General features: G+C 39.4%; 1 protein-coding gene across 14 annotated transcripts in view; it reads right to left on the reverse strand.

The window, feature by feature from the left end:
* PAM (peptidylglycine alpha-amidating monooxygenase) overlaps positions 1 to 21,115 on the reverse strand; it is a 274,617-nt gene that overhangs the window by 38,794 nt on the left and 214,708 nt on the right. For 8 of the 14 annotated variants that reach the window (XM_041752522.1, XM_041752527.1, XM_041752526.1 and 5 more), the window contains 3 exons: positions 16,931 to 17,115; positions 15,750 to 15,818; positions 3,681 to 4,004 (listed from right to left, as the gene is read on the reverse strand). In XM_041752522.1, coding sequence (XP_041608456.1) covers positions 3,681 to 4,004; positions 15,750 to 15,818; positions 16,931 to 17,115 — 578 coding nt within the window. The remainder of the gene's footprint in view (positions 1 to 3,680; positions 4,005 to 15,749; positions 15,819 to 16,930; positions 17,116 to 21,115) is intronic. The other 6 variants (XM_041752532.1, XM_041752534.1, XM_041752533.1 and 3 more) reach the window with 1 other exon arrangement.

Below are 21,115 nucleotides of genomic sequence, written 5' to 3' on the forward strand. Positions count from 1 at the left end.
CTACAACATTTATTAAGTATTTTCTGTGCGCCCGAAACTGTTCAAAACACTTTCCACGTATTATCGGATACATGGAAATATTATTCGACCCTCATTTTCAACCCTATGAGAAATGTACTGTTATGATCTTTATTTTTATAGATGAGAAAACTAAAGCCCAGAGAATTTCTTTTGTAAACCTTCCCGGGGATCGCATAGTTATGGGTGTAGCTAGGATTCAAAGCCAGGAAGCTGGTCTCCAGGGCCTGAAGCGTTCCACATTATATTACCTCCATGGAATGGTTTTCAAAGTTTATTTCGGCCAAATGCAGAATCAATCGTTCTGGGGCAAGCTGTATTGTGTGCATGCAGCGCATGCACATGTGTGTGTTGTGTGCGTGCATGTGTAGGGCATGGAGACCGCAACCACTGCTTCCCCTTTGAGGCATGCCCTTTCCAGCAATAGTTGGAAACCTCTGGACTAGTCTCGCTGCACCTCTCCAGGACATTTCTGTGCTTCTAGTGCTGTTTCAGGACTACTGGGAGAAGAGTTTTCAGAACAGACCCGCCAAAGGTCACGAAAGTCGGTGCTATTTGCGGATTTTTGCACTTTTACAGACACACTAAAAACACACTACTTAACCATCTTGTTCTTGGGAATGCTAAAGACTTCACAGCAAAGTTGGAAGACGTCATTCATGCAGCTTGTGTCCACTGATCCTCAACCCACTATGCGGTGGGAACTCAATTTTAAAGGGGCAGTTGCCTGGTTGTGGGACCACGTGGAATTCAGACCCATCTAGAAGCGCACAAAATGGTACAGCTTTTAAAACCCTCAGGCAGTCCTGGGCCTACCCCACACAGTCACATCCAGATTTTTGAGCTGATCAGTATGTCACCCTTGACCCCTCAACTCGGCTGATTGGGACCCATTACTGTGTGACAGTTCCAAAATATGGCCCAGTCAATGAGATCTAAAGGGCTGCAGCATAAAATACCTCTGTACTGGGTTGTGCTAGTGCTATCAACCATGGACATCAGAACACGGTCCCAAGGAGAAGTTTCCAGCTTCTAAGCAGTGATGGTCCAGAGCTCCAGGGAGGTATATCCTAACTGGGCAAGCCAGTTAGCCCAGTATTTCGTGCACGACTATAACGAAATGTAAAGAACTAGAAGGTGCACATTCTACTTTTAAGTTCAGTCATAGTGTCCAAGTTTTAAATTCAGACTCTGTGACCTCACGGAAACGGGTTAACTTCTCTAGGCTTCCATTTCTTCATTTGAAAATTAAAATAGGTCTCAAAGAGACATGAAATGAGTATGAGCTATGATATTAAGCAGCATGACAGCCTTACATTTTTGTTTTAGTAATAATCTCAGATGAAAAACCACCTTCTTCTTTGAAGCTAATGTAATTCCTTACAGCACATTAGGCATTTAGGGAGACAGTTCGTTCCTCCGGACCATGAGGGTCCCATTTTTAGTTTTGTCTGAAGTATAAAGAAAGGGAATGAGAAAAACAGTGGAAGGTTATCCATCAAATTTATTCCCCTTATTCATCCCCTGGGAAATATACATGAATTAGCCTACTGTTTTACTGGGGTATTGTATCCTACTAACTCCCTACTTTCTTTTTTTGCTGATGGAAGCTTCCTGAGGACAGGTCTTTCTCTGGCTTACACAAAGAAAAGAAACATTTCCAGTTAAGGTTAGCTATTACATTGTGTCATGATGAACAATGAAAGTTGGAAAAAAAAAAAAAAAAAAAAGGAAAGGCTTTCAGAAACAGCTTACCTAAAAATGAGTCTCGCGAGTCTGCATTTAATGTTTAAAAGGGTCTTGAATCAGAGTAGTGAAGCAACACTAAAATAAATCATCTCAGAAAGGAAATACATGCACATTTCCTTTCTATAATTAGGATTTGTGCTGTATGTTTCTATGACTCATTGTTTTATTTCATTCAGTGACCTTTACCCACATATTTAAAATGAAAGGAAATTTCCTGACCAAGATCCTGCGGAAACATTTTCTCCCTGGACACTGCCATTCTGACCGCCACGGAAGGTGTACGATCCAGCAAGAAAATGCACTTGGGGTATTTGAAATATTTCTTTCATTAAAAAGCTAAATAAGTTTTAGGAACACAGTGCCTTAAGTTAAACTATGATTTTTACACGGGTACTTACGATACCCATAAATAACCACTACATCATTTCAAATTCAGGAGTAACAAAGAGAAGTCATGGAATAAAGCATGGTGCAGCGCCAACATTTCACACTTGAATAGAGCTGTGTCCTCACCAGGGAGGTCCTGGTGCCTCGTATATGCTCATTCTGTGTGGGTGTCCACTGACGGTCCCGAATGCAGAGGTTCAGAAAGACACTTGAGCCTATCTATGAAGTGGACAGGGCCACGATGACCTGCGGATTTTCTAGGCACCACACTCGGCAATGTCAATTCGGTTATTCTTTGGTGGGATTCAGGAGTCGCGATTTTTCCTAAGCCCCACCTTAGGTGATTCTGATGCACTGCAGTCCAGGGGACCCCTCTTGAGAAACACAGTTTCATCCGATAACATCAGGAGTTAGAGCAGGGCTGATCCTATTTAAATATCAAGATGTAAAAATCCAGGTCCCAGTTAACATCCCATGGAAACTACTAGATCAGTCCCAATGGACGGTGCTTGAAACTTCTGTGTGAGCCAAAAAAGGCACCTCATGCTAATTTTTTTTCAATTATAAATAAAAATCAGCTGGGTGTTGAATAATTTATGGCTTCCTGCAAAGCTGTATTTTGAAAACACCAAGCTGGCAGCCTGCGCCATTCCAGCCCACGCGTGGACAGCTGCCATGCACCCATATCCGTTACTTTTTTGGAGATTATCTCCACATGCTGTGTCATCTGGCTTTCCACATTAGCAAGGAACACGAAACACAATCGATGGGACAGAGGCCACAGCACAATTAAAGACAAAGATGAGGCATCCATAGCTTGCTGGTACAGAAACCTGAAGGGAATAAGTATTGTCCTCTAAATATGGAAGCCAATCCTGGTTAGAAATAAAGATAAATCTCACGAGTTTCTGACTTGCTGGAGGTCCCCCCAGAAATAACTACTCAATTTTCCAATTAAGAGTGTAATTGATGATGGAACTTAAACTACAGTCACAAAAATGGTTGTTATTGTTATTATTATTTTTTATTTTTTATAAGTCAACTGGAAGAGAATGTTGGAAGGATAAGATTCCTTTCATGGGAATTTAACTCCCTTAAAAAAGAAGGTTGCATAAAGGCATTTCATACACTGAGACTGTACGTATCGGGTGTTGAACTTCCCATTTCTTTCCACAGAGCAGAACAGAGAACACCGATTTGGTAAGAATTTGCTGCCCTGAGTTTCATGTGCCGCCCCCTCCCCAACATGATCTAGATCTTCTTGGCCCCGGTAATTCCGGCTCATCGACTGAACGGAAACTGAATTTATGTAGCCTTGGACCAAGACAGAAAGAAAAGCTCAAACCAAAGTGATATCTCATAACCCAGGTCTGAGTAATGTGGTTTTTCATTTTTGGTTGTTTTTTTTCCTGCTAAGTTCTTTTGATGGGTATTTTTTCACCCATTCACTTTTATTCCCTTCAGATTCTGCTAATGTGGATTGCAGCGTTTTATAGTTTGTTCTTTAAAAGAAGCCCTACACGCACCTCCTGAGCGGTCTGGTTCCCAGGTGCCTTCAGCAGGCAGGGGCTGCTGTAATGACAGAACTCTGCTCTCTGCTGGCCTCAGAGTAGACTCTAGCCTGTGGAATTTGTGAATTCTGTCTCGGACAAGAACAGCATTGCCCCTGTCCTCACGCTCTGCACTCCCTCTGGCATCAGGAGGACCAACATCCTTCTTCTGGACTACATTTGCAATCTCAGCTACCAGGTCTGACTCTGACTCTGCCTTTTCTGTAGGATTATACTTATGCACATGAACCACATCTTCCCTCTCTCCTAGCAGCTTGGAAAGCAGTGAATAGAAATCACCTGTGGAAAAAAGAGAAGAGATAAGGGGTGGAGGGTTGATAAGATTGCAAACCTTACAACATTTTGTGCCTTACTAATACCATCTCCTGGTTCGTCGTCGTGAGTGGGAGAGAAGGTTGCTCTCAGATGTTCAAGCGTGAGGGGAAAAAAAGAGGATTTCCCAGAACAAGGAAAAAAGGGCTGGCTTCACATTTCATTTCATATACCACCTATTTCTTTATCTCAGGAGCCAACAACACGAGATAACCTCTATTTGCATATTTGTGGACACAAGACGATGTACATGTGATTGCGCGGCACGTTTCAATAAATGGTTTTCACGGTAGAGCTGGATTGATTTGGAAGTTAGATTTCTAAAAATATTATTAACAGCTACATCAGAAAACAGCCATCTTCGAGGAAAACGCTTTGGAGTTGTCTCTAGACAACTAGAAGCCTATTAGAGTATAATGTACGAGAAATTAAACGTATATTTTTCAGCATATGCATAAAACACAAGATACCTAACAGGTATGTGTATCTTCTTGGCAAGTGGAAAACCAAAGTTTTATTATAATTATAATTATAATTATAATTATTATTATTTTGTCAGCAGTGCTACTGTAAAGTAGCTCCAGTTGTTCATTTTAAACAAAAAATGAACAAATTCCAGGAAAAGAATTTTGCGAGAAAAGAATAATTTAAATCACTTGCAAACAAAAGAGAAGATTTTAATAAACGATCATTGGAATGATGCATCACTAAGATACATTTCATGTCTTTCTATTTTTTTTTTTTACTAAAAAGGAAACTTGGATTTGATAATCTAATTCCATGAAAGCAAATTATTTATAAAGCATTATGACTTCCAGGATTATGGAAGGTTCATGAAGCACTTTAACCCTCATCATTTACATCTATGGCTTTAAATCCATGTTCATCAACTATGTGAATGGGAAACATGTTTACATTCTCAACAGAAACATAAATCTGCTTTTCTAAGCCAAACCCAGAGGTAACAAACACTCATTTCTTCTTTTTCCTCACTCTAAGTGCTGCTAATGAAATCAGTTAGGACTGCGGAGTCCTATTGCTTAACTTTATTTACATCTACAGCATGATTGGTTAACATTTATAAAATCTTTTTTATGACCAGTAGGAAATGAAAATGATAACTGGCTTAACGACGACACATTCCTCTAAAGAATATATTATTTAAAAATTGGTGCAAGGGGACATGAAGTCTTTCCAAAATGATGCTAAGAGATCCTGTCATGTTTACAAACAGTCTTGGTTTAATGACTCAAAGTAGGTTTTCCATTCTTGCCCACGAAAGCAGCTAATCCCAGGTGAAATCTTCAATCAGAAAATAATTGCCAAGTAATAGGGCCAATCTCAGTAAAACGAACAAAGCAAATTACACCTCAACCAAACCTGTTAGGCCACGGTGGCATTTTGCTGCACGGAAACGAATCCATTACCGCTGAATCCTCCTGCACTCCCCCCCCCCCCCCAAATATAAATAGCATACCGTGCTGTTAGGCAATGAAACATCCACACAGAAAATGAAATGCAAGATTATTTCAGGAACAGACAAAAATCAGCATCTTAAATCCTGAATCCATGTCATTAGGCTAATAATGTTGGTGGAGGAACGCAGACTTGCCACTATGCACAGTTTATTCAGGGGGGTCAGTAAAAATCTAAAAGCTGTGACGAAGCATCAAACGCATGGCGCTCTGGTTCCTTTGAAATGGTCATTTTCAATCATCATTGGGTTAGGAAAACAACAATTCAGCAAAGTCATGGGCTTGGCTACACAAAGGTTGCGTTGGCCTTAGGAAAACAAAGCTTCAGAGCTGCAGCTCATTTATAGAGATAGTGATAGATAGAGAGAGAGAGAGAGAGGGGAGACCACTAGATGGCTATCTCTCACGTTCTCAGGCACAAACCAAAGAGTTTTCCTTTCTCTTCTGGGGACTGGATTATATGGAATCTTGAAATGTTAAGTATTTTTCTGAGCCACATAGATCTAACCTTGAGTGCAGGGGATGGAGGAGAAAATAAACAGGATGTCGTATGGTCTCTACCCCAGTTTTAGTTCTCCATATTCCCTTCCTTTTCAGTTTTATGGTAGCGCCATATGGCTTTCCCTTCCTTCAATGTCAACTCTAAGAGGTTTCTTCTTCCTGGGACACGTTCTCCCCAGTAACCACCCGGCTCCCAAGTTTTCAGATGCTGAAGTGTCACTTACGTCCCAGAAGCCCTCCTTGACCATCCAAGCAGGGGTCTCAGCTTCGTGGCCCTGCGGCACTCAGGTCCTTCCCAGGGTGGTGACTGCCCAAGGTCTGGTGCATGTTTCATACCCATGTTTGAATCCCACCCTGGTGCTTAGTGGCTCTTCTGTGTCTCTAAGCAAGTTGCTTAACATTGTAAAGGTAACGACTACAAACTCTAAGAGTTGTCTTGTGGGTTTCAAAAGTGACTGTGAAAGGCCCCGTCCAGTGCACACAGTAAAGCAGGTGTCACTGAACCGCAGCTATTGTAACTGCCAGCAAAACAGACCTAAACTCTGGTTGCAACGTGCATGTGCGTCTGTTTCAATCTGTTGTTTACCTCAAACTAAAAAATTCAATTCTTATCTTGTATTCAAGTGTTGGGATTTTCATAATGAGGGTAAAAAAAAAACCCCTTTAACTTCACAGCCCTATATTTTATCACCACGTCACTATGGCTGCAGTAGTGACTTGCTTCCTAGCTTTGCCAAAGGAAGTGATGCTTGCACTCTCTGTCTCTCTCTCTCTGTCTCTCTCTCCCTCTGTCTCTCTCTGTCTCTCTCTCTCTGTCTCAGTCTATTTTTGGAGAAAGCACTATTCCTACTCCAGTGTTCTGGATGCCAGCCCTCCCAGTACCCCCTGGAGCCTCTCCTATCTGTTTTCTTTTCTTTTCTAACACAGCTTCTTTGCCCAAGACTTGGCTCCGGTTACAAGCACACTCACTCTGCATTTCTCTTGGGCGGTCGTGGAGGCAAGAGAGACCTTCCTTGACGCAGTTCGTCTTTCCAACTTTACTGCCTCCCCTTCTCCTTCACCAATTTCCAGCACCGTCCAACGGTGCTAAGGTAACGGCTGCCCAACACGAAAGCCACCAGACACCAGGGGCTGCGGAGAACTTGTGATGTGGCTAGTGTGACTGAGGGATCTAATGTTTACTCTTACTTGCTTTTAATTAATTTATATCCAAATTCAAATAGCCACACGTGGCTAGTGTCTACCATACTGGACAGTGCAAGGAGACGTCATCCTTCCTCATATCCTTTCTTGTCTAAGCCAAAGGCATCTGCTTCCACCTCTTCCTTCACCCCTTTATGGCTTCTTCACCAGTTGCTCAAGAGCTCCTAGTTGCCAAAGGCAATAGACCCTTCATCTTGGCCCACTGGTCCCTTCAGAAACTCTTGCCCTTCTGGCATTCTTCTTTCCAGACCTTCTCCACCCATCATCTTTGCTTTCTCTTACTCTTCTCCAACATATAAAAATGCTGGTGTTTTCTGAGGTCTATCCCTGGCATCCTTTCTTTCCCCTGGTGAAGGCCTCTTCCTAAGAAATATCAGCCATTCACGAGGCTTAAGCTGCTGCCTCCAGACAAATGGCCCTCATATCTGGAGTTCTCCTGGGACCAAACTGATGTATAAAACCACTCTCTGAAAACATCCAAACAGACTTGGATGTCTGTTTCATCAGAATTTTGAACTTGACATGCCTAAAACTGAGCTCTTCATCTCCTCCCCATACTTCATCTTTTTTATAGTATCTCTCTTGATGATGAAATGTGTTTTGGGTCAATCAATCCAGAAAACGGGACTTGTCCCTCTCCCACCAGTGAGTCACAAAGTCAACTGATTCATCAATGCTGACGTGTCAACATCACCTTCCCCCTCCCTACCACCAGGACTCATGTGGGATTCTTATCATCTGATCGCATGCTGAAAGACTCTTCCCCTCCTTCCTCAGAACTGATTTTCATCCCTGCTTTCAACGTCCAAATCTGCCTGTAATAATATTAAAGCTGCTCTACTTCTGTGGAACTGACTTGTGACTGATTGTAGCCCATGTCCCCTGGACACTCCCTGGTTATATCCCACCTTTTCCCCAGCTCTGTCAACATTTGTATTTCACAGTGGCATTCTCTAATTTTATTCTGGTTCCCACTGCTAAGATGACCATGTAATTTATTTCCCATACTGGGACATATTTGAGAAGAAAGAGTGTTGTAAATATTTATACTAGGCATAAAGTGGGACAATCTTGGAAAAACTGGGAGATACAGTTACCCTACCTATTGCCGACAGAGATAACAGATAAACAAGTAGTTTATAAACCACACATGATGATAATAGTTAATAGTTAACATCTCTTGTGAGCTTAGCATCACTCAGTTACCTTGCTGAGTTGCTTTATACAATTCAACACATTTATTATCTACAAAACACTCATCGTCCTCATTTTAGATGGGGAAATTAATGGTAAAGGACTAACCTGCACATCCGGTAGGAAGCCGAGCTGGGATGTGAAGGAGCAGTCTGAATGAGAGGCCCACCCTCCTCATTGATCACTATACTGGATCCAGGCTCCCCCCCCCCTCTTTTTTCTATATGGTCAATAAACTCTTTCCTGTGAATTTACCTTGGACCTGTCAATCTTATTATATTTAATTTTTTTTCTATGTAAATTAACTGTCCTTTGAGCCCAGTTCCTGCGTGACCTTTTTAACAGAGCAAGTTTCTTTTTGTCTTTTCCTGGCCTGTCTTCTTCATATCATCAGATTCTATAAGATTTTCTCAAAAAACTTTTGTACATTTAAATTATCTGGGAAGGGACAGGTGGAAAGGGATAAATGCAATTTTATATGAAAAAATATAAAAATCCTCATTTCTTACTCACTGTTGTATTCTCAGTGATTAGTACTATTCCTATCGCAGCAGATAGTAAATTAATCTGCAAGGAATAATAATTCGTTAAAAATGTCATCCTTCGCTTCTGCCATCAGTAGAAACAAAAACATCTCTTTGATGATTTTAGGCTGCAGTGAGTTCATTTCTTTTTCTCACCCAAACTTTTGATTCTTATAAAATGCAGAAATGTTCTAGTTCTTTAAAGTTATTTGGCTGAGAGCGTCTGGATTTGGAAAACATAACTGCAGTGGCAGCTAATATGCCAGGAAAAAGAACACAGCATAGTATGAGGAAATCTAAAACACTACCAGTTAGACTCCCACTTTGTTAAATTGCGTTCTTGCATTAACTACTTCCCGACTCAATGGACTTTTTTCTTTTTTGTAGGGACCATTTACTATTCCCTGCCATCAACATGAAAATTTCTCTGGTTTTACTTTATCAGGAGATAAACTGAAATAGAAACACACGTTGAAAAATTGCCCCATGAGTTTTTTTGTTTTTATTAAAATGCCTTAAGATTATTGAATTAAAAAAAATAAGGTTCTCTACTTATTTGTTGAGGCATTTAAAAAAAATGATCAGGAACATTTTGGTAAATCTTCAGAATATGAAGTCCCACTTGCCACACATATCACTAGCTCTTTATTACCTACAGCAAACAGCTTCCATTATTGCTCTGTGATTTCTATGGTACATGGAAAGTAAATAGGAGGTGCCAAGCAGCCAAGCTAATGAGACGGCAACATGGAACATACCTGATTAATGAAAGAGATATGAGGAATGGAAAAATAAAAGCTTTTCTTTTCAGATTTTAACATTTTGGTTTAGAACTGAGTCATGCTTGATTTTTCCCTTCTGGTTAGTTGATTTGGTTTACTTATCACTAACATTAATCCTACTAGTCTTCGTGAAATAAAACACGATCGTGGTGACCAGCTCAAGGATCGCAAATGAAGTAAAAACTTTATTATTATTTTTCCCTTTAGGGGAAAATCAAAACGGGCTTCCCTCTCCTTTTCTTAAAGAAATGAGACAAACATAAGACAGAGAAGTTAGCAGATGATGGCTTTTTCAACTACCACGCACACAGATGTGTATCAGCAAGCACAACTGTGTGATAAATGATCATTCTCATCTGCCTATTTTGCTATTAGGAAACCAATTCAAAACAGCACCGACTCCTCCTCCCAGAGCTTCGGGGGGTGTTTAGAATTGTGTTTGATAGATGAGTTCAATATATAAAGACTTGTGAGCTGCTCATAAATCATAACAAACTGATAAATTTTTAGCGAATGGGAATACAAAAAAGAACTGTATTCTCTTTCAAACAGCAAAGTGGCGTTGTGGGTGCTTGGAACCAGCCAAGAGGATGCTACTAAAATCATCTGTACTTTACGAGAGAATGAAGGGAGTATTCTATTTTCAACAAAGCAAAGAAACAGAAATTTTAGTTATTAAGCCCGGCCTTTGCTTTAATCCCTTCATAAATGGTTTACCAGCTGTCACTTTAACAAGTTTTTACAGTAGATTATTGTCTTTTTAACTTGCAACCCTGTTCCTTTGATTCTGCTTATTTGATAAAACATGCCAATGGTAATTCATTTTTGTTAGCATAAAACTACTGTGAAATTATTCTGTTTCACAGAAGGTGTCTGAAGACCTTTAACTATCTGGGGTCATGGAGTGTTTTCCCTCTACAAATTGTATTTTTGTCATATTCTCCCTGCCTTGGGAATATAGTCACTCACACTGACCTTTGAGTAGAAAGATTGATTAGATGGGGGCACGAAGACTAAAATGAAAAGAGTTGGGAGCAAACTGAATAAAACATGTAAAAGGCCCTTTCTGCAGCAAAAGAAACGCTGTCTAGAGCATAATGTAAAATAACAAAGACAACTAGTACTGTAGATTTTGGCTTCCAATTCTTCCATGAGTTTTGTTTTTTTTTTAAAGACATCAAATCTTCCCAATACAACTAGCATAAATTTCAACACTGCACCTTTGAATTATAAAGGAAACACTAAAAATCAGGACTCCTAAGTGTCTTTGTATAGATTCTTGCTTGAAGCTGGTAAACCTTTTGGTTTCAGCCCCTAATCCTTATACCCGAAGAATGTTGATAGAAAGCTCAGGTTGTACCAGCAGTATATATAAGAAATCGTAACACATAAGAAATAAAGAGAACTTAACAAAGCACGCTTTACTTTTCCCAAAGTGCCAACCATAAGACATAGGTACAGGATACGTTTGTGTGTCTGCTCTGGAAAAACCTTAATGCACCCTTCTCATTCTGTAGTCTTCGGGGATTGTTTCCTCCACTTAGATCAATGTCGAATTGAGTCATACTGTTTAGCTTATTGCATTCATGACAGACATAGGTTCACTTAAAAATGTTCTCAAAGGATAGTAACGCTTCAGTCCACTGTGACTACCTAGTAGTGTTTTTCTGCCTGGAGGCGAACACAATCAACTCGATCACAGGTTAGCTCACCTACAGATGCACAAGCTAGTCTCAAAGCAGTACAGGCAGAGAACACGCACATATAATGCAGGCAAAACAAATCACACTTGCCAATAACTTTCCAGTTGGAGGCAATATTCAATATATGGTGTCTTAAAAAAAAAGATACAAAACTGTGCATACACGATCTGTATGTTATTATAATAATGTGCATATAATATACATTTCACACTGAGATGTACATCTATATCCATGTTCCTGGGGATTATGGATGATTTTTTTATTTGCTTCTTTGGATTTTTCTGTAAATTCCATATCTTTTTAAATGAATATTATTCCACACGTCAGTCAAATAAGCATTATGTTTTAAAAACCTCCACAGACTTAATTAAAGCCTCATTAAAATGTGTCCCATTGTTGCATGATAGGTAAAGCGGTCGTATAATGCGGCTCTTATCTTCACAATTACACCTTTTGAGATAGCTCTGAGATATAGTTGCCGTTCACCAAATTTTGTTCTTCAGGAAGCAAATATAGACAAGAATACTGCAGAAGGTAAGCGTGTTTAAAGCACAGGCTGGGCAACACTCCATAGATTCATATAACTCAACTGTCTCTTTTAGCAAAATTTCCCATCAAGATTAATATTCTGACAACAATTAATAGCTAGCTATTTCTGTGATTAGAATTTTTAAAAACCCAAACTTCTATTCCTCCTGGAGAAACAGAGTAGTAGATAAATAACGTGACACAGGACTCCTGGGAGGCTCAGTCAGTTAAGCATCGGCCTTCATGAAGCTCAGGTGATGATCCCAGGGTCCTGGGAGCGAGTTCCACATCAGGCTCCCTGCTCCTGGGGAGCCTGCTTCTCCCTCTCCCTTTGCCTGCCCCTCCCCGTGCCTGTGCATTCTCGCTTTCTCTCCCTGTCAAATAAATAAATAATATCTTAAAAAAAAAAAAAGCGACACAGCTACATTTCTTTTTTTCTGCCTAGATCGCATTAATCTCTTTCTGTCTTTTTTACTACCTTAATAAAAGTCATCCCTTCATTCCAAAAGAGAATTTATTACATATCTTGACCATTATCTTCCTATATGTTTTCCAACATATTAAGATAGGAAGTAAAAATAATAGTTTGTGTTATCCAGGAAGAACTATCTCTATTATTTAGCCACTGATGGGTACAGAACTTGCCTTTGAGTACATGTCCTCTGACGTTTGGGGTCTTTTCCTTCCTGCTCCACAACTGTTCTATTTCCAGGGGGGGTTTGAAGTCCTCTGTGTGACCAACATAGATACGGTCTGTTAACCTGTGGCTAGCACAACCGAAATGATTCACAGCTTTTATTTATTGGGGATTTAAAATATTAGAAGAATCAATACAAGCTGGAGGAGTACCTGAACATAAGTTTTTTTGGCCAGAATACCAAAATAAGGCAAAAGGTTGAGTTGGGGGGCTTCCTTAAAAATCAGATGTGGCATGATTTATTTGAATAATTAGAGCCCTCTTCTTAGCAACCTGGCCAATTTATCTACCCAGGGAATTGATACAAATACATATTTTGTGCAAACAAATATCTCTGAGAAGGATGGGATACTCTCTCAGTAATGAGTAGATGTGCTCTGTGTACTGCAAGGAGACAGATCGATCTCATTGGCGAATCAAATAGACTATGTATAGAAATATGCATTTGTTATATTTCCCTCTTCTCTAAAATTCTAGGCTGGTGGTCCCCAAAGACCAGCAGAGTAATATGTGGGCTACACTGGACAGTGAAATGGATTTTAGTTGTTATCTGTCTTCACATAACCTAGCAGGTGACATTTTGATGGGCCCGCTAATTTCAACATATGAATGTTATTCTGCAGGATGAAATGTTAGCCTATTTTCTGCAGTATGTAAATGTAGTCAGAATGCTTTTTTTCTCCCAAGTTAAATCACTTTACAGCATATTTATTCACAAGTAGAATAAAACAGTAACTCTGAGAAAATAATTTCTCCTGTGTCCACAGAATTCTTCTCTGGAAGCAGGAAGGCTCTGGGTATATTTAAACTTCTTACATATTTTTTCTATATATAAAATATGTGTGTGTGTATATATATATATATATATATATATATATATATATACTATCAAACATGATACTATCAAACATGAAAGGGTGAATGAATTGGCAAAATGTTAAAGTATTTAAAAGGATTTGTTTTTTAGGTATGTGTGACACCTCCTAAATCTTATTTGGGAAGAACAAATTAAACCTAATAATTAAGGTTCTTCCGCTAATGAAACCTCTGGGTTTCTAATGTTTCAGAAGCTTTGATGTCTCCCTTGATCAACTCAAATAACTTGAAAATGAAAACAGTTCAGCCTCAGTTTCCAGGGGAGCTTACCATTTTATAAGATGCATCTACTAAATGGTGGTCTCATTCTACCCTTTATCACACGTTAGTATTTCAAAATGTATTCTAAGATGACTCAAATTATGTCAAAGACATATATTTCAAACAGTGCATTCAGGGATCCCTGGGTGGCGCAGCGGTTTGGCGCCTGCCTTTGGCCCAGGGCGCGATCCTGAGACCCAGGATCGAATCCCACGTCAGGCTCCCGGTGCATGGAGCCTGCTTCTCCCTCCGCCTGTGTCTCTGCCTCTCTCTATCTCTCTGTGACTATCATAAATTAAAAAAAAAAAAAAAAAGGATTATTTAAAAAAAAAGAGATGAATCCACCTGCTTAATCTCACTAGTGGTCACTGAGCTGAAGTTAGAGATCTGTAGGTGGGAGCAGGACTGGAGGGGCAGAGCTCTAGGTGGGTCTTATTAGCTTGGATTATTTCTTTAAAAAAAAAAAAAAAAAAAAAACAGTGCATTCAATATCAAAATAATTCATTTTAAGTCCGATCAAATTTCAGTACAGGTATAGCAAACACTGTTAATACTGCTATATGTAGTCTATCATTACTGACTTCCTTACAGATGGATTCATTTAGCTGTTTTAAATCATACTCAGGGGATCCCTGGGTGGCGCAGTGGTTTGGCGCCTGCCTTTGGCCCAGGGCGCGATCCTGGAGACCCGGGATCGAATCCCATGTCGGGCTCCCAGTGCATGAAGCCTGCTTCTCTCTCTGCCTCTCTCTGTCTCTCTCTCTCTCTCTCTGTGACTATCATGAATAAATAAAAAATTAAAAAAAAATAAATCATACTCAGTAGTTTAGATTGAACCATTTAGTATATAAATGATTTAATATAAAATCATCTCCCTTTTTTTGACTTAACAGAAAAGTAGAAACATTAACTCTGAGTTAATGTTGTTATTTTTTTTTTCCAGAGGCCACTTTGTTAGAATGAAATGTTATGGAACTTTGTATAATTTAAATTTTTTTTATGTTATAGTTTTCCCTAATCCCCTTTCAGAGAGCATGTCTTCCTTTAAAAAGTCTGGATTCTTTAATTTTGCCAATGCTCTTAATGTAAGAGTGTTATCTTTGACCTAGACCTAATAGAATACATTTTGAAGAATTCCAAGAGTAGTTTACAATATCCCAGGGGAGAAATTTCTATCTGTTGCCAACAGAAAAATCCCATCTATTTCCTGTATAGTTCATGTTGTCGTAAGAAGTGTGTCTGCATTAACATTAAACTAATGTTTTAAAATATATCCTATCTAGGCCAAAAAATGACTTGGTAAGATAACATACTCCAACACCTAACACAAAGTATCATCTTTGAGATAACTGGGAAGAAAGCAAGATTGAGAAGAATAATTTTTCAGTGTCCATACATGCAGTACATGACATACAAGGATCAAGTATTACTACTTCAAAGAAACATGTCAGAGGAAGAATGGTGCTTTCTTAACTCATCAGATGGCAACTTAATACAAAACTACAAATGACCAAGTTGATAATCCCTTCTACTTCACTGAAGGCAGGGAAGCATGGCGCAAGAGAGGCAAGATGAAGGGTAAGTCTTAATTTCTTTCAAATACAGTCAATGAACACACACCCAAAGTACACAAGATTTTAAATGGTAAAGTCCTTTAGATTTCAAAAGCAGCGCACCAACTGTTTCCAATGATTATATTTGCATTATGCCTGAAAGTCACCATGTTAAAAAAACTAAAACAAAGACAGAAAAACCTAATGGGTCTAAATTACATCAAGGAATTTTACTTTCAAAGCTAAAGCACAACAACCCACCATTTTCTCATGAAGTATGCATTACATAAAAACAGCAATACACAGGGATGGAGGCTGATAAAGATCCAAAATGTCTCAGTAACTTTAAAATTTGGTTGCCTAATTAGAACATGGAAACGTTTTCAGGTCTAGTTATAAAGCTATACGTACATACCCTGTTCTAACATTTCTTCTTCTCCTTTTGGCTGCTGTAGTAAAGAAGTCTTCTCTTTGTTCTCTGTTTCTGTAAAGGATCAAGAAAGTTGAGCATAAATTTGTGGGATATATCATATGCGTAAAATAGTTGGCTGGAAATATACCATCAACATAAAAATATTTTTAGGCTCTCATGTTTCATAAAAACAACAGTATTAAGAATTTATGTGGCAGAAATGTTCTAATTTACAAAAAGACTCCAGCATAACCACCAATTATCGGACTTCTGACTCAAGAACTAGATCACCTAACCTCTCAGTAATATATATACATGATACAGAATTTTTTAAATGCATTAATAAAACTGCTTGTATTTTAAAAAATACATTTATAGTGTGTTTTAGTGACATTTTTAGGATACTTTAAGAACACTTTAAGGCACATTCTACAGAGGCACATTCTATAAATATATTCAGATCTTAGTAAGTGACCTAACTGCTATGTAACTTGTTTCATAAAATTTCCAACAGAAAGGCAGAAGAAGCTGCTCTGGCATTTTAAGACTGGATTTGTAAAACTCGGTAAAGTCTCAGCATACTTCAGTCCAATAAAACAGGGCGTGGGCTTTGCAATTTCAAACTAATGAAATGACAATCAGTATGATCATTTTGCAGATGAAGAGTAAGTTCATCAGCAATTCTGAGCATGAGACCAAAAAGGCCAAGATTAGTAATGCCTCATAAATCAAGAACTCTCCGCTGCTTGAAGAGCCCATTAAAATAGATAATTCAGGGTATGGCTGGAGACGATAACCATTTTCATTGGCAAACTGAAGCACTTTTTAGAACACGGTAAAATTCATAAATTGTGTTAAGTCATTACCAGCTATGGAAGGAATCAAATGGGGGAAACTAGAAAACATGAATTAAATGAAGAAGGAGCTGTATCTATCGAACTGGTCCCCACACGAGTTGGTTTTATCACCAGGTGAGATTCTTCACTTTAACTGCTTTGAGGAGGGCGTGTCAGGAGGGTAGACAGGTTATAAAAGAGGGGAAAAGCAGGAATCAGATTATGTGTACACGTGACTGTTTGACAGATGGAGGATGATTTTAAATATTGATCACACAGTCAAGCGAGACCCACAAGAAAATGTAAAACGAGAGATCGTATTTCACTTTGAATGAATCCCACTTTTACCTTTGTGATGCCCGTGCATCATAACCATGTCGGGCTTCACAGGAATTGGAATATTGGCCTCTGGAGGAATGGTTCTGAACACATCAGGAGCGACATTCTGTGTACAGGTCATGAAAGAAACTGCATGCTTCGCTTCCATGTAATACATAATGTATAGGTTGCACATTTCATCGCTAGATGTGCCACTGCAAGCAGAAAAAGAAGAAAAAAAAAAGACATATAACCAACCAGCCACTCACATAAAACACATTCTTCATGCAAGAAAAACACATCCAGTAAATCTGCCAGCAATAGGTTCAGAGGTGGAAATACTGTGCATTTATCTTATAGCTCTCATTAAGACCGACCACAGTTTTCAGCATCGAAAGCGCATTGTCGAAGGCGTATTTCCACTTCATGATGCAGCACCTACGTGCACCCATGTCTCCGTGGACATCACCAACACCAGAGATGGAAATGGCACCTAAGTGGCAGCAAGATACTTCCTTTCCGCTTCTAAATGCTTTTATGCTTCGGGCCTTCTTCCATTTGCTAAAACTCACAGATTGGGCAAAGTCCTTTCCTCATGGAAAGAAATCTTAATTATTTACTTGATCATGGTAACGTTCAGAACACTTTAACAGAGACATCATCTATTATTTACAAGTCTGTAAAAAAATGGCTTTTCCATTTAAACCCTGAGACTCTAGGATCTTGTTTTTGGTAAGTGGCTCTACCTTCAGGGTCAGATGCACTGGGACATGAAGACCTGGCACCCTGGCTTCTACAGCAGGCAAGAAGAGAGAGCTTCAAGGACGATACAAAATGACTCTATCCTAATCTCCTCTAAAGGCTCGGGCCCCACTAGGGTAGGGCTGCCAACTGACAGAGTCAGTTGTTAAAAATAGATTTTAAGACAGTGGGATGGACATTTCTAAGATACAAGTTCCAAATCATACAAGGTAATGCCTTATAGGTTTTTTGTGGTTGTTGTTGTTGTTTTGCCTTATAGTTTTTAACACACACTTTGCTCTGTCATGTGCTGCATCCTCTTCACTGTCATTTAGAGGGGATTACTTCGGTACACCTTCACAAGGCTTTCATTTCCGAGGTAGTTTGCGCAAATGAGTGTTTTCCTTTCTGGTGGTTCTGACAATTTTTAGCAAGCCTCTGCTAATAAAAAACAAGCTACGAAGGGGACTGTTTGCTGTACAAAAATACGTCAGTGTTGATTTTTCCAGCAATGTCATGTGGCACTCACTTCCTCTCCATAGCAACAGTAATGACGTCAGCAGGAGAAGGAAAAAAAAAAACATATTTTCCAAACAGGGATGTGGTTTCCGTAAGCTCTGAAAATGTAGAGCCCCTGAGAGACCACGGGAATGAAGCCCTGCCTTGGGGGGCTCTGCTCATGCTTTAAAAGTCATTTGGCTTCTCGCTCTCTGAAGCTGGTCCCCATCAGGGTGATTGCCTCTCCTGTGAAGTGTGAGCAAAGAGTGAGGTACAATCCTAAACAAACACCTGTTCACTACATGCGTCTTCATGTGTCAAAACACCACTCCTAGGAACTGCATTTTAACATCACTGGAGTCGGTCAGAAAACTGTGTGCTTGGGATCCCCGGGGGGCTTGCTCAGCGGTTTAGCACCTGCCTTCGGCCCAGGGCGTGACCCTGGAGACCCGGGATCAAGTCCCACTTCGGGGTCCCTGCATGTAGCCTGCTTCTCCCTCTGCCTGTGTCTCTGCCTCTCTCTCCCTCTCTCTATGTATCTCATGAATAAATAAATAAAATCTTAAAAAAAAAAAAAAAAAAGAAAACTGTGCGCTATGAAAGAAATGGCTGGTGCCGGAGTCACAGGCCAGAGGCCCTCACCACATGGTCCACCCTCCCCCTGTTCAAAATGAAGAAAAACATGTTGATCAAGCGACTGAGATGAGGAAAAAGGAATTTAAGATGTGACTCTAGCTTAGAGACCTGGGATCATCGTGCAGAGAGGGAAAGCAAAATAATCATGCAAGCTTCTCCCATTAGTGAGTTTAAAAAAAAAAAAAATCAGTCAATTCATAGAGTGATAAGGGAAACTTGCAGCCAATCCGTACACAGATCCTTCCCCATTTTACCTGTTTGGGAACATCCTCGCCCATGTTCATCTCTAGACACGGGACTCTGTAAGAGTGATCAGCTCCCCAGTACAGTTTATTTAAGGTACTGATTCTATGATACAAAATTGAGCTGATCAAATAATCTCAGAATTGATCACAAAGAAAAATTCACCGAAGAGCTGAAGGAAAAGACAAGAGCCAGACTTCACGCCTTTCCATTTATAACTAAACTTGTGGTGAAGCTAACGCTGAGTTCCTATCACATCCGAAATGTGTCAGGACTCCAACCTCCTTTCGTAGCAGCGAGCCTCCATCCAGTGATGGATTTTATTCCACATCCATCTTTCACTCAAAAAAAAAAAAAAAAAAGCTGACTTTAAATCAAACTGCTCTCTGTATTCCTAAGGGAGATTTTTGACACATCCACCCTTATTTTCCAGGAGGCCAACACATGCAATTCAACGCTGTCAATCTAATGATTATTAATAGGAGAAAATATTGAGCGAGGCTGCGTTCACATGTGGGCCCTGGCCCCACTGAATGGACCTCTCGGCGTTTCCTACCAGCGGCGTGATTCCCTAAATGATGCCTGCTGGCATCACTTATAGTCCAAAATTACAGCGGTGCATTTCTTCCAACTTCATGCAAAATAAAGTGCTTATGTGATAACTACTTTTTTTTTATATCAGTTAGCTCTAAATGTGACAAGCTGTGATGAGCCCGAAACTAGGTAAGCCCCCAACAAATATTTGTTGAAGGAAGGAGGAAGGAATAATCTATCTTAATAAACGTTCACAACCTGTTATGGCATAACCTGTTACGCCCTAATATATCATACTGCTGAGTCAGGTCAACTTTATGAACTCAGTCTATGGCATGCCAGAAAAATATTTATTTATATCTGTTTATCTGTCTACCTGTTTCTAATCTATCCGTGTTCTCTGAGGGTTTTAGTAAAATGTATTATTTCATTTTATAAAGAAACGTAATCGAGGTTTACAAGAGCACCAAATATTTTGAAATGTACCATTTAAAAAACCCAAATCTTGTTACATGATGACTATGTTTCAGATAGATACTGTCTCCACTCTGTTGATCCCTTCACCCATCGGCCCCTTGCACCCGACAGATGCTGGGCTTAAAAAAAAAAAAAAAAAAAAACAGTGACAGGAGATACTAATTTTGGAATGCAATTTGAACACTTTAAAGGACTTATTTTTTAAAATTTTGAGTTGTTTCTTAAGAGGTTTCATGGTGCAGGGCCTCGGAGTGGCTCAGTGGTTGAGTGTTTGCCTTCAGCTCAAGTCGTGATCCTGGGGTCCTGGGATCCAGTCCCAAGTCGGAATCCCTGCATGGAGCCTGCTTCTCCCTCTGCCTGTGTCTCTGTCTGTCTCTGTGTCTCTCATGAATTAAAAAAAAAAAAGAAAAAAAAAAAAAGTTTCATAGTGTTTTTTCTTTTTTTTTCCCCTGGTGCTTTAATATATACACTGAGGGGTTTTTGGCCATAGAACTTTATCTTTGTTTATAATATACTTTGAAATGTTGACTATAGTGGTGTGTTTGGTATCTGAATATTCATTAAACATTCTCATATGTACATGATATAACTGTACTTTTACTTTTTCCAAAAGTAAAAATATGACTAACAAAACTGACCAAATAGGTAAATATTATCTACCAATTCTCATTAAGGCTTTAGCAAATTAGCTGACTTAATTAGCTAAATTGGCTGACTTAATAAAATTCTCTTTTTGTTTGTTTGTTTAAACTTAACTAAATGTTTGGAATGAATTTTGAGAGGTGCCATACGGAATATTAAACATATACTGCAGCCAGGCAGGCACAAAACACTGCTTCCACACCGATTAATTAGTACTACGTTGTCAGTACAAACACTGGTGCAACTTTTGTCTAAAACATATTATACATTTACTACCTAAGAAGAAAGTTGATATATCCAGATAAACAATATTTCCGTTAAGTGACTCTATTACCGTGTCTGGCCTTAAATCCACCCATCCTTTGATGGTTGTGCTTTGCCATGCGGCCCTGCTATGAAAAAAACAGTCCCTGTGTTTAAAAGCGCTTTTTCTTAGTTAACTAT

Source organism: Vulpes lagopus, chromosome 4, assembly GCF_018345385.1.
Source record: "Vulpes lagopus strain Blue_001 chromosome 4, ASM1834538v1, whole genome shotgun sequence".
In the NCBI taxonomy this organism is placed as follows: domain Eukaryota; kingdom Metazoa; phylum Chordata; class Mammalia; order Carnivora; family Canidae; genus Vulpes; species Vulpes lagopus.